Source organism: Budorcas taxicolor, chromosome 5 (assembly GCF_023091745.1).
Source record: "Budorcas taxicolor isolate Tak-1 chromosome 5, Takin1.1, whole genome shotgun sequence".
Classification (NCBI taxonomy): domain Eukaryota; kingdom Metazoa; phylum Chordata; class Mammalia; order Artiodactyla; family Bovidae; genus Budorcas; species Budorcas taxicolor.
The window spans coordinates 163,139,522-163,153,653 of NC_068914.1; the positions used below are offsets into that span (position 1 = coordinate 163,139,522).

At 45.9% G+C, this 14,132-nt stretch overlaps 1 protein-coding gene across 1 annotated transcript in view; it reads left to right on the forward strand.

The window, feature by feature from the left end:
- The window catches only part of MOV10L1 (Mov10 like RISC complex RNA helicase 1), a 61,314-nt gene that overhangs the window by 33,673 nt on the left and 13,509 nt on the right, over nucleotides 1-14,132 (forward strand). Inside the window, exons 13-15 of the mRNA XM_052640709.1 lie at nucleotides 859-950; nucleotides 12,861-12,919; nucleotides 13,352-13,449. Coding sequence (XP_052496669.1) covers nucleotides 859-950; nucleotides 12,861-12,919; nucleotides 13,352-13,449 — 249 coding nt within the window. The remainder of the gene's footprint in view (nucleotides 1-858; nucleotides 951-12,860; nucleotides 12,920-13,351; nucleotides 13,450-14,132) is intronic.

Below are 14,132 nucleotides of genomic sequence, written 5' to 3' on the forward strand. Positions count from 1 at the left end.
CCCGGCTGCCGCCTCAAGAGGGCCTGCGGAGCACTTCCCTCTCCTCCCTGACTCTAGCTCTGTAAGCCCACCCTGTTGTGTTCCCTTGTGTTATCCTACGCTTGCTTATCTTGGTCTTCCCAGGTTTTTTGTCCCATGGTTTTTGAAGTTTCCGTAAACGACAGCGTCAGTGCATGATGCCCTGGGGGCCTTGATCTGTTGACGACTGTGCAGGTCGACACTCACTGTTTGTGGCTTGATTCCTTGTCTGCTTGGTGGTCTTTGGTTACAGATTTATTTTCATTTGTCTTAACCTGTGGGGAAACTAGGGACCTGTGCCTGCGTTTGCTTCTGCCAAGAGCAGGGGCAGAGTTGGCCTCATGTAACAGCCCCCAGCTCTTGGGAGAGACCCCACTGCCTGCTGTTCCTGTCCTCTCAGCTCCTCCTCAGCTCGGGATTTTCCATCCTGCTCATCTTAGATTGTTATATAGGATCTAGTTTTGGCTGGAGGGTCCCTGAATGGTTCCCTGTCCTGCTGGAAGGGGGTTTTGGAATGTTGTCCATGAGGCATTTTTGTGGTCAGCACACCCTGCTGTTAGTGGTCACCCACTGTCTGCTTTGGAGGTGGCAGCCTGCCTCCAGCATGCGCTGTCTGAGCCCCGAGGAGAGTGCGGAGGGGGAGAAGGCAGCAGCTGTACTAGTGCGGTGGGGGGTGGGGGGTGCGGGCTGAAGCAGTCTTTCCAATATTTTTGCACACATTTCAGATACCAGATTTTAGCTCTCATCTACAGGATGGATTTTGATGATGAGTTGTGACTATGAGTAGAGGACTGTCTGAAGCAAACATAAAGATGAGAAGTCAGATATTTTTCTTTTTAGATACATGAAGAAGATGTAACTCTTAAACTTAATCCAGAATTTGAACAAGCGTATAACTCTGAACCTATGGATGTGGAATTTACATACAACAGGTAATGCTTCAGGGACTCTCCCTGCTGGGTGGGGGGCTTCTCCCCTTCGCTCGACCCCTTGACGCCTCAGTGCGGTATGGGTGCTGCAGGTGGTGCTCCCGCCCGTCTGTATGGTCACAGCTTGGTCAGTGCATGTTTGTAACAGACCGAGCTGCAAACATTTGCACATCCGTTCCTTCTTGGACCTGAAGGGAGAATCCGCACTCTCGGTCACCACCGCCACTGCTCCCTCTCACCCCTCATCAACGTGTCACAAGCCACCTCTTCCCTTCCTCCACCAAGCCCCCCACTGTTAGCTGGGATTTTGTGTTTCTCTTCGCTTTTTAAAAGAATAGTCTGTATCTGTGCACATGCGCATGCGCACGCACACGCACACAGAAAAGTGTGTGTGTTGCCTGTAGCTGCTCTGCACTCGCAGCCTGTGGCCTCTGGAGCTGTGTGTGCACTGACGTGAGCTTCACACGCCAGGTTTTTGGTATGCTCGTGCCCCCATGTGCTCTGCCCCGTCTGTGTGCCAGCTGAGCTGCTGTGGATGCCCACTCTCTCGTCGTGCACACACACTCCCCCAGGTTTCCTTGGCTGCACACTTAGGATGGGGGTCGCAGTTGGGGGCTGTTCATGTTCCAGTGCTACACGTGCTGGGAGAAGCGACCCCCAAGGTCACCCTCCTGAAACCTGGTTTTGGGAAACGTCTGAATTGGTGCCAGCCTTGCAGGTGTCTGCTGTTTCCTCTATGGTCGTGAGGTATGTTTCTCTGATGATGTCTGAGGTTAGGGATCTCCCTATTTGTTGGCCGTAAGGTTCTTTCATCTGTTAAACGCTTGCTCATGTCTTTTATTGAGTAATTTGATTTCTATTATTTGTAGGAGTTCTCTCTGTATTTTTTGTATAGACCTTCTTAGATTCGTGCATTACGGATAGCTTCTGTGAGTTTGTTACTTGATTTCTCACCTCTTAAAGTGTCTTTTGAGTAGCAAGAGGTGGTAGTTTTTATAGTGGAATGTACCTGAGCTTTTGTACACGAGTGCTTCTCATGTCTGGTCTTCCCTGGTGGCTCAGTTGTAAAGAATCTGCCCACAAATGGAGAAGATGCAGGTTTGATCTTTGGGTCGGGAAGATCCCCTGGAGAAGGGAATGGCAACCCACTCCAGTATTGTTGCCTGGGAGATTTCATGAACAGAGAAGCCTGGCAGGCTGCAGTCCACGGGGTCACAGAGTCAGACAAGACTGTGCGACTGAGCACGCTTGCATGCTTTTCACATCTGATGCAAGAGCTCTTGGTGTTTGGAATGCAGCCAGATGGAAACGTCTTGAGGCTGAATGGATGGTGCAGGTGTGGAGTTGGCCTCTTGAGGGGTGTTTGCCTATGAAAGCAGAACAGACAGGACAAAGAGGCCAGTGAGTGAGGAGGCGCCCGAGGCACAGGGTCCTCCCTTGTTTGTGTGCTGACCAGGAGCACAAGAGACTCGTGGGGACGCGGCTTTGGACGCGGTCTGGAGGCCATGGTCGCTGGGGCAGGGGCACATCCTCCTTGGTGCTGAGCTGGTACAGCGGGCGGAGTGCTGGTGAATGGGGGTGTCTGAGGGCTTGTTGCTCTGACACAGGAGGTGGGATGCTCACAGAGGAAGGAGAGGATGTGGATCTGAGTGGGGGGCAGGCTGGGGGGCAGAGGCAACATAGCTGCAGCTGGTGTAGGAGGAAGCCGACTGGCGGACACAGACGGGAGGGTGGGTGGGAGTGCTGTCGGATCTGAGCCCAGGAGAGAGAGGGAGCAGGAAGAGGCTCAGGACCCTGGGCAGCTTCTTCACTCAGCATCGTCCAGGTGGGGCGCGAAGTGGGCCGGGCGGCGACCATAAGTGAGTGAGAAAGCCTGGGGGCACTTCTCCGCACAGAGGTTCTGCTCGCGCCAGATAAGTTTTTGTTTCCTTTTTTTTGTTGTTCTTTTTCCCCCCTTTTTTATTCTTTTATTTATTTTCTTTTGGTTTATTTCTTTTTTTTCTCCCAGATAATTTTTTAATGGTTTACATTAAGTTACTGCCCCAAAGAAGAGCAATATCAAAGAATGTTCAAACTACTGTACAGTTGCACTCATTTCACAAAATCCTTCAATCTAGGCTTCAGCAGTACATGAACCCACAACTTCCAAGATGTACAAGCTGCGTTTCAGAGAGGCAAAGGAAACAGAGATCAAATTGCAGATATTTGTTGGATCCTGGAGAAAGCAAGGGAGTTGAAGAAAAACATCTGTTTCTTAGACTACACTAAAACCTTTGACTCTGTGGATTATAACAAACTGTGGAATATTCCTAAAGAGATAGGAATACCAGACCACCTTACCTGTCTCCTGAAAAACCTCTGTGCAGGTCAAAAAGCAACAGTTAGAACCAGACATGAAACAATGGACTAGTTCAAAATTGAGAAAGGAGTACGTCAAGGCTATATATTGTCACCCTGCTTATTTAATGTGTATAAAGAGTACCTCATGCGAAATGCAGAACTGAAAGAATCACAAGCTGGAATCAAGATTGCCTGCAGAGATACCAACAGCCTTAGATATGCAGATGATAACACTCTAATGGCAGAGAATAAAGAGGAACTAAAGAGCCTCTTGATGAGTGTGAACGAGGAGAGTGAAAAAACTGGCTTAAAACTCAACATTTAAAAAACTAAGATTGTGGCATCCTGTCCCATCACTTCATGGCAAGTTGAGTTCAGCTCAGTCGCTCATTCGTGTCTGACTCTTTGCGGCCCCATGGACCGCAGCACTCCAGGCCTCCATGTCCATCACCAACTCCCAGAGCTTGCTCAAACTCATGTCCATGGAGTCAGTGATGCCATCCAACCATCTCATCCTCTGTCGTCCCCTTCTCTTCCTGCCTTCAATCTTTCCCAGCATCAGGGTCTTTTCCAGTGAGTCAGTTCTTTGCATCAGGTGGCCAAAGTACTGGAGCTTCTGCTTCAACATCAGTCCTTCCAATGAATATTCAGGACTGATTTCCTTTGGGATTCACTGGTTTGATCTCCTTGCAGTCCAAGAGATTCTCAAGAATCTTCTCCAACACACAATTCAAAAGCATTAATTCTTTGGTGCTCAGCTTTCTTTATAGTCCAACTCTCACATCCATACATGACCACTGGAAAAACCATAGCTTTGACTAGATGGACTTGTCGGCAGAGGTAGCATCTCTGCTTTTTAATATGCTGTCTATGTTGGTCTTAACTCTCTTTCCAGGAGTAAGCATCTTTTAATTTCATGGCTGCAATCACCATCTGTAGTGATTTTTGAGCCCAGAAAAATAAAGTCTGTCACTGTTTGCATTGTTTCACCATCTATTTGCCATGAAGTGATGCCATGATCTTAGTTTTCTGAATGCTGAGTTTTAAGCCAACTTCTTCACTCTCTTTCACTTTCATCAAGAGGCTCTTCAGTTCCTCTTTGCTTTCTGCCATAAGGGTAGTGTCATCTGTATATCTGAGGTTATTGATATTTCTCCCGGCAATCTTGATTCCAGCTTGGGTTTCATCCAGCCCAGCGTTTCTCATTATGTACTCTGCAGGTAAGTTAAACAAGCAAAGTGACAATATACAGCCTTGATGTACTCCTTTCCCTATTTTGAACCAGTCTGTTGTTCCATGTCCAGTTCTAACTGTTGCTTCTTAACCTGCATACAGGAGGCAGGTAAGGTCCAGAAAGAATGAAGAGATGAAGCCAGAGCAAAAACAAAGCCCAGTTTGGGATGTGACTGGTGATGGAAGTGAAGTCTGATGCTCTAAAGAACAGTATTGCATAGGAACCTGGAATGTTAGATCCATGAATCAAGGGAAATTGGAAGTGGTCAAACAGGAGATGGCAAAAGTGAACATTGACATTTTAGGAATCAGTGAACTAAAAAGGACTGGAATGGGCTAATTTAATTCAGATGACCATTATATCTACTACCGTGGGCAAGAATCCCTTAGAAGAAATGGAGTAGCCCTCATAGTCAACAAAAGAGTCTGAATTGCAGTACTTGGGTGCAATCTCAAAAACAACAGAAGGATCTGTGTTCATTTCCAAGGCAAATCATTCATTATCACAGTAATCCAAGTCTATGCCCCAACCACTAATGCTGAAGAAGCTGAAGTTGAACAGTTCTATGAAGACCTACAAGACTTTCTAGGACTAACACCCCCCAAAAAAACGTGCTTTTCATCATAGGGGACTGGAATGCAAAAGTAGGAAGTCAAGAGATACTTGGAGTAACAGGCAAGTTTGGCCTTGGAGTACAAAATGAAGCAGGGCAAAGGCTAACAGAGTTTTGCCAAGAGAATGCACTGGTCATAGCAAACACCCTTTTTCAGTAACACAAGAGAAGACTCTATGCATGAACATCACCAGATGATCAATACCGAAATCAGATTGATTATATTCTTTGCAGCCAAAGATGGAGAAACTCTGTATAGTCAGCAAAAACAAGACCGGGAGCTGACTGTGGCTCAGATCGTGAATTCCTTATTGCTGACTTCAGACTGAAATTGAGGAAAGTAGGGAAAACCGCTAGAACATTCAGGTATGACCTAAATCAAATCCCTTATGATTATACACTGGAGGTGAGAAATACATTCAAGGAATTAGATCTAATAGAGTGCCTGAAGAACTAGGGATGGAGGTTCATGACATTGTACAGGAGGCAGGGATCAAAACCATCCCCAAGAAAAAGAAATGCAGAAAGGCAAAGTGGTTGTCTGAGGAGGCCTTACAAACAGCTGTGAAAAGAAGAGAAGCTAAAGGCAAAAGAGAAAAGGAAAGATATGCCCATTTGAATGCAGAGTTCCAAAGAATAGCAAGGAGAGATAAGAAAGCCTTCCTCAGTGATCACTGCACAGAAATACAGGAAAACAATAGAATGGGAAAGACTAGAGATCTCTTCAAGAAAATTAGAGATACCAAGGGAACATTTCATGCAAAGATGGGCTCAATAAAGGACAGAAATGGTAGGGACCTAACAGAAGCAGAAGATATTAAGAAGAGGTGGCAAGAACACACCCAAGAACTATACAAAAAAGATCTTCATGACCCAGGTAGGTAACTGTGATGGCGTGATCACTCACCTAGAGCCAGACATCCTGGAATGTGATGTCAATGGGCCTTAGGAAGCATCACTACGAACAAAGCTAGTGGAGGTGATAGAATTCCAACTGAGCTATTTCAGATCCTAAAAGATGATGCTGTAAAAGTGCTGCACTCAATATGCCAGCAAATTTGGAAAACCCAGCAGTGGCCACAGGACTGGAAGAGGTCAGTTTTCATTCCAATCCCAAAGAAAGACAAAGCCAAAGAATGTTCTAACTATTGCACAATTGCACTCATCTCACGTGCAAGCAAAGTAATGCTCAAAATTCTCCAAGTGAGGTTTCAATGGTACATGAACTGAGAAATTCCAGATATTCAAGCTGAATTTAGAAAAGGCAGAGGAACCAGAGATCAAATTCCCGACATCTGTTGGATTATGGAAAAAGCAAGTGAGTTCCAGAAGAGCATCTACTTCTGCTTTATTTACTACGCGAAAGCCTTTGACTGTGTGGATTGCAACAAACTGTGGAAAATTCTGAAAGAGATGGGAATACCAGACCACCTTTCCTGTCTCCTAAGAAATCTGAATGCGGGTCAGGAAGCAACAGTTAGAACTGGACATGGAACTGCCAGGGTCCAGCCCCAGTGGATCCAGGGTAATTCGAAGGGGAGACAGAGTAGGCGTCCTAGGAAAAAACGTATTTAATTACAGATATAGAGAGAGATTAGAAATGGATAGTGTAGTAGGAAATATTAGTGGAGAAAAAGAGGCTGAATAACTTGGTTTACGTGGAATACCAGTCACCACCTACGTAGGCCACAGGCGTCTTTCCGTTCTCCCGAAGGAGAGGAGGCACTGAGGCCTGCCTGGTCCGATCTTAGAAGCCCAGGCAAAATTAGCAGGCTTGGTGAGTACCCACGTGCTGCTGCTGCTGCTGCTGCTAAGTCACTACAGTTGTGTCCGACTCTGTGTGACCCCATAGACGGAAGCCCACCAGGCTCCCCCATCCCTGGGATTCTCCAGGCGAGAACGCTGGAGTGGGTTGCCATTTCCTTCTCCAATGTATGAAAGTGAAAAGTGAAAGTGAAGTCGCTCAGTCGTGTCCGACTCTTAGCGACCCCATGGACTGCAGCCTACCAGGCTCCTCCATCCATGGGATTTTCCAGGCAGGAGTACTGGAGTGGGGTGCCATTGTACCAGATGGGAATTCAGCCAGAAGGGGAAAGAACGACACGGGAGAATCAGTCTTTGCAGAAACTGACCCCATTTCTTTATTTTTCAGGTTTGCTTATATACTTTTTGTTATACATAGGGATGACTACATAGTTACGTGGGGGTCAGCAGACCTGACCCTTGTCACAATCAGGTGCTTCATATAAAATTATACAAAGGTCTTATGGGTTTTACATCATCTTCTGGCCATGAGGCCTGCTGACATTTTATGGCCCTTTCTGATAACGGTCAGTCAACCAGAAAACTTATTTTTTCCAGGGGTGATTTTTTCTTAAACCAAGCGCCACCCTCCAAGTAAAGTTGCATTCCTGTAGGGTGAGGGTGTAGTGGGTTACAGTCAAGAAAGGAGTTTACTCAGTCTAAAGTTTCACATGATTAATCTTAGAGGTTAATACTTATTTCTCCTATATGCTAGTTATATTCATTATAAGGGCAAGGAATATGGAGATTTAGCAGCAAATATTGGCTCAACAAATGAAAACCCTTCACCAGTATTCCTCTTAAGATCTATTTAATCTTAAGATAGTGATAAAGTTACATTTTTACATAGCAAGGACACAGTGATTTATAATAAAGTACAGTGATCTATAACAAAAGAGAAAATTCATTAACTCAAAAAGTCTAGTATTGCTAACATCAAAAACTACTATATTTCCTTTGCTATATTCCAAATACATTGATTAATATATTCCCAGGTGCCTAACGATATGGAGGCCTGGGGGCAATCACTGACTCAACAATGAGAAAAGCCCTATGCTAATTAAGACTTTCAAAATACTCCAAACTCTGTGCTGTTTATGGTTGAGAGGTAGTAAACAATCATGTGCTTGGCAGGAGTATGGATAATCCTGTCACACAAGCTAGTTTGCCAGCAGAGAGGTTTGACCTGAGACACCCTTGTCACACCCAGGGCAGGGAATTAGCAGTAATTATTGGCACAGTAAATGAAAAACCCTTCACCAATATAATTCCTAATCAACCCACTATACTATACTAATAATTTTCTAACTTTTCAAAAGAGTCTGTATATAGAAAGTTTAAAGCATCTCGTGCCTCTCATGGTTGGGAGGCTGTAAACAATCACATGCGGCCGGACGAACCCGCTCAGGCAGGCTAGAGAACCTTCAGAGGAGTTTGTAAGTTGAAACGCTCTTGTCACGCCCAGGAACTTTTATTAACTGGAGCTGCAAGGTAACTCCTTCTCCGAGAGAAGTGGTGATGGGGGAGAGCCCCCCGTAAGGTCAGAGGAGTAGGTGAGAGCATGAGTAAAGTGCCTACTTTACTCAGTCTGGTTTCGGGGCTAGATGCTCGGGAACGGGGTCTCCTGAGGCTCGATCCCACCTTTGCGTATGCCGAGCCTCCTTCCTCACGACCTTTGCCGTGGGCGGAGCTCCTCACAGACTGGTCACAAATAGGAAAAGGAGTACGTCAAAGCTGTATCTTGTCACCCTGCTTATTTACCTTATATGCTGAGTGCATCATGAGAAACGCTGGGCTGGATGAAGCACAATCTGGAATCAAGATTGCCAGGAGAAATATCAATAATCTCAGATACGCAGATCACGCTACCCTTACGGCAGAAAGCAAAGAGGAACTGAAGAGCCTCTTGATGAAAGTGAAAGAGGAGAATGAAAAAGTTGGCTTCAATCTCACATTCAGAAAACGATGATCATGGCATCCGGTCCCATCACTTCATGCCAGATTGATGGGGAAACAGTGGAAACAGTAACAGATTTTAGGACAGGGAAGCCTGGCATGCTGCAGTCCATGGGTTTTCAAGGAGCTGGACATAACTTAGCGACTGAACAACAGCAACAAATTAAGTTACTCAAAATCAGATCATTTCACACTTGAGAAAATCTGTATTTCCTACTTGTTTTGAAAAATGAGAATGGACGACACAGCAGTGCAGCAGGTGAGACAGAACCAGGAGGCCAGGCCTCTTGATGCACAGATGGTCCCCCCTTACGCTCCTTTGCAAGCATTTTTCCTCCTTAAAAAAGTAGGTTTACTGAGATACAGTGATCATAAAATGCTTTTCCTGTTTGAAGTGTACAGTTTCACGATTTTGACGTTTGCATGCCCGTTGGATCCATCTCGCAGTGAAGACCCCAGTGGGTCTGGTTCCGCAGGTGTTTCCTGGTGCCCTGTCGTGCCTTGTCTGTGCCCCAGGGCCCAGTCTCCAGAGGCTCGTTTTCATTTCATAGAGTTTACGTTAATTGGAAACATACAGGACCTACTCTCTTTTTGCCTGGCATCTTTCACTCAGCTAATTATCTTGAGATTCAGCCTTACTTTTGCATGAATTGATTCCTTTTTATGAGTAATATTCCCTTATAAGATCATACCCTAGCTCACTAATCCAGGCACCTGTGGTTGGACGCTGGCTTGTTTGCTGATCGTGGCCGTCACAGACGGAGCTGCTGTGAGCATCGTGCCTGAGGGTCTGTGTGGACAGGCATTTTCCCTTCTCTTGGGTAAGCGCCTAGCAGTGCCACAGCTGTGTACAGCGGCTGGTGTACACTGGGCATCCAGAGACACTGCCAGGCCCTCCTCCAGTGGCTGCACTGCCTGTGTGCCCACCAGCATGTGTGAGGCTCCACCTGCCCCAGAAGCTCGCAGCCCCTGGATGGTTGGTCTTGCTGCTGCTCGTGGTGGTGTGAGCTCTGCAGCTTCTGTGGTCTCAGCGGTCCTTGCTCTGATGACCAACACTTGCTGGCATCAGTTGGTCTTGGTGCGAGCACCTGCTCCTGTCTGTGGGTCATAGCCTCCATCATTTGCTTTATTTCTGTTCATCTGGAGAATTGTTCACACATTCTTAGTGCAGGTCCTTCATGAGGTGTGTTTTTTGGAAGTGTTTTCTCAGACTGCGGCTTGTGTTCTCATTGTTTTTAGCAGTGCCTTTTGAATAGCAGAAATTCTTAATTTTGATGACGTTCAGTGTACCAGTTTTTCTTTGATGGGCAATACTTTCGGTGACACGTTTAAGAAGTCTGCCAAACTCAAGGTCATAAGGGTTTTCTCCTGTTTTCTTCTATAATAGAAATTTTACAGTTTGAAGTTTTGTATTTATGATCTATTTCATTTTTACGGATGATGCAAGGTATAGGTTGACCAGGGGCAGAGGGCGTCCAGCTGTCCCAGCACCGTTTGTTGAAAAGACAGACTGTCCTTTGTCTAGTGAGTGACCTTTTCACCTCTTTGAAAGCCAGTTGGCCTCTGCCTGTGGATCTGCTCCTAAGCTCTCTGTCCTGTTCCATGGATGCACGTGTCTGTCTCGCAGCCACACCCCAGAGTCTCTTCCTGATGCTCTCGTGGCGGGTCAGAGAGTCGAGGGGACAGCCCCCAGTGAGTCCCTCTTGTGCAGAAGGGCGCTGTCCTACATGCTGGCATTCCCTGGGGATTTTAGATTCAGCCTGTCAGTTTCTACAGAGAGCCTGTTGAGACTCTGGTCAGGATGGCGTGATGGGCCCTTTCGGCCCACTTCATGGGCAGCAGGCATCTCGCTTCACTTGGAGCAGGGTTGGTCTACAGGACTGAGTTAGTCTCCAGGGCCCAGCAGACTGGCTGAGTCGTACACTTTGTTCAGGTCCCCTCCCATTCTCGCTTGTCGCGTGCCCTTTCGGCCTCAGCCCCTTGCTCACGCCCGCTCCTTCCTGCCTGTTAAAGCCTTCTGTTTGAGCAGCTCCCCATGCTCCTTTGTGTCTGCGGTTTGGACTGCCTGACTGCCTGATTGTGATCAGTTTTTGCTCTAATAAACTCTTAAAATTTTTAACATGCCTCAGTGTATCTTTTAACTGTTTTGAATAAATTTCATAAGAGTGAATCTTCACCATCAGTTACTTCCCTTTAAAAAAGTATTTTTACTTATTTCTGGCTGTGCTGGGCCTTTGCTGCTGAGCTCAGGCTTTCTCTGGTTGGGGTGCTGCAGACGCCTCACTGCGGTGGCTTCTCCATAGAGCACAGGCTCTAGGCTCAAGGGCTCAGTAATTGTGCATGGACCTAGTTGCCCCACGGCAGGTGGGATCTTCCTGGGCCAGGGATCGAACCAGTGTCCCCTGCATTGCAAGGCAGACTCTTAACCACGGATCCACTTGGAAAGCTGAAAGTTACTAGATTGGTGCAAACATGATTGCAGTTTCAGACTGTGAATTTTGAATCATTATGACTAGACTCAAACACATCTTTATTAGTCGAAATAGGAACCGTTACAATCAATACATGTTTGCCAGCGAGAAGTAAGTTTGTTTATTCCTGTAGTGCAAAAATCCGTTCTTCGGGATTTGATGAACTCTTGGAAAGCATTTTCTGCTTCCTCTTGGTTGTGGAAGTGTTTTCCCTGCAAAAAGTTACCAGGATGCTTGAAGAAGACGTAGTTGGTTGGCAAGAGGGCTGGTGAAAATGGCAGATAAGGCAAAACTTTACAGCCCAATTCCTTCAACTTTTGCAGCGTTGGTTGTATGACATATGAGAGTGTTGTCGTGGAGAATTGGGCCCTTTCTGTTGGCCAGTAGCAGCTGCAGGCGTTGCAGTTTCTGGTGCATCTCACCCATTTGCTGAGCATACTTCTCAGATGTAGTGATTTAGCCAGGATTTGGAAAGCTGTACTGGATCAGACGGGCAGCAGATGACAGAACAGTCACCATGACCTTTCTTGGTGTGAGTTTGGCTTTGGGAATTGCTTTGGAGCTTCTTGGCCCAGCCACTGAGCTGGTCATTGCTGGTTGTCATATAAAATCTACCTTTTGTCACATATCACAGTCTGACCAGGAAATGGTCTGTTGTTGCATAGAATGATGATTTTGATTTTCAGTCAGCTCATAAGGCACCCACTTACCAAGTTTTTTCGCCTTTCCAATTTGCTTCGAGTGCTGAACAACCCTAGAATGGTCGCCATTGCGTTCTTTGGCAGCTTCTCGTGTAGTTGTAAGAGGATCAGCTTCGATGATTGTTCTCAGTTGGTCGTTGTCAGCTTCTGATGGCCAGCCACTGTGCTCCCCGTCTTCAAGGCTCTCATCTCCTTTGTAAAACTTCTTGAACCATGACTGCACTGTACATTCGTTAACATTCCTAGACCAAGTGAGCTGTTGATGTTGTGAGTTATCTCTGCTGCTTTATGACCCATTCTGAACTTGAATAAGAAAATTGCTCAAATGTGCTTTTTGTCAAACATTATTTCCATAATCTCAAATAAAGAAGTAGTAAGTCAGTAACAAAAAAGACATAAAGTGAGAAATGTTCATTAAAATGATGTATAACATATCTGCATTTATTTAAGAATGTGTTCCAGAATCAAGTGGCAAAGTTCAACAGTGCAAAACCAAAATTACTTTTTCACCAACCTAACACTTTCCTACTGATGCAGCACTGTTACTATCTCTCTGACACTTCACAGGCTCTATTTTCTTTTTTTTCTCCTTGTTCACTTTATACATTAAAGCAGAGATAGTCCCAGAAGGGAACGCATCCCTCTACCCTGACGCGTTGGAGGTTTTCCTGGTGAACTCTTGGCATGCTGGTGGCGGCCTCATGGCTGGCGGGCTGGTGTGCTGCCCTGCTGGGGCTCTGGGCGCCCGTCTACTGAGGCGCCCGGTGCTGACCTGTGTTGCTTTCTCCTCCGCAGGACCACCAGCAGACGGTGCCACTTTGCACTTGAACAGGTCATCCACTTGGGGGTAAAAGGTACTACTTTTGGGGGATGATGGTGGTATATCTTCCTGGAGTATTTTAGAAGCTTCCTGTAGAATTTTGTGTAAGTCAGTTTCTTCAGCCGTACATTAGAAGTGAATGGAAATTCTGAGAGCCAGTGTTTTTTCTGTTGGGGAGGTTCAGTGTTTTCTGACAATTTCAAGTATGTAGAAATAGCATGCTTAAATTATTAACAATGAAATGATTGTACTCTGCCTTCCCATCTTAATGTAACTCGTTTGTGCACTACAAATGAACACGAGCATGGCATGGTTGCAAAGAACGTGCGGTGCTGGCGTTACGCTGCGGCTGAGCAGCAGACCCGGAGCAGGGGGCAGAGGGGCACACAGACGTGCATGTCTTCTCTACTCACCTTTCTCAGCTTCTCAGTAATATCTGCCTTCTTATGCTGTCTTGTTTTAAAAGTGTTGTTTCCAGAGGAAATCATCTTACAGCCTCCCCAGGTGACATGGAATTGGACCCACGCACAAGACACCAAAAGTGACGGACAGTCTACCTCCAAGGTACTGCTTAGACATGTGTAAATAGGTAACAGTTTCCTCTCAGTTTACTGGCGCGTCAGAGGAGTATAGTGAGTGTAGTTCACAAATAACCCCACATCGCGATGGAAGTACAGCTAGTCACTGTGTAAAGTCTGTGCACCTTTACATGGAGGGTGATGACAGCTGCAATATACTAAGTAGGGAAAAGGAAGATAAGGATATATTGTGTGAGCACGTAGCTTTATTTTTTTGTTTGTTCATTTGTTTTTATTTACTCTTTAATTTTTTAATTGAAAGCTAATTGCTGTACAGAGTTTTGTGGTTTGCTGTCGTTCATAAACAAGAATCAACCATAGGCACACCCATGTCCCCTCCCTCCCATCTCCCTCCCCCACCCACCCTCCTGCCTGTCGCAGGGCCCTGTTTGAGTTCCCTCAGTCATACAGCGAATTCCCGTTGGCTATCTATCTTACGTATGGTATTGTGAATTTCCATGTTACTCTCTCCGTATATCTCCCCTTCTCCCTCAACTCTTCCCACCGTGTCCATAGGTTCATAGCTCTTTCTCTGAAAGAGAAATTAAGGAATCAATCCCATTCACCATTGCAACAAAAAGAATTAATATCTAGGAATAAACTTAGCTAAGGTGAAAAAAGACCTGTATACAGAAAACTATAAGACACTGATGAAGGAAATCAGTTCAG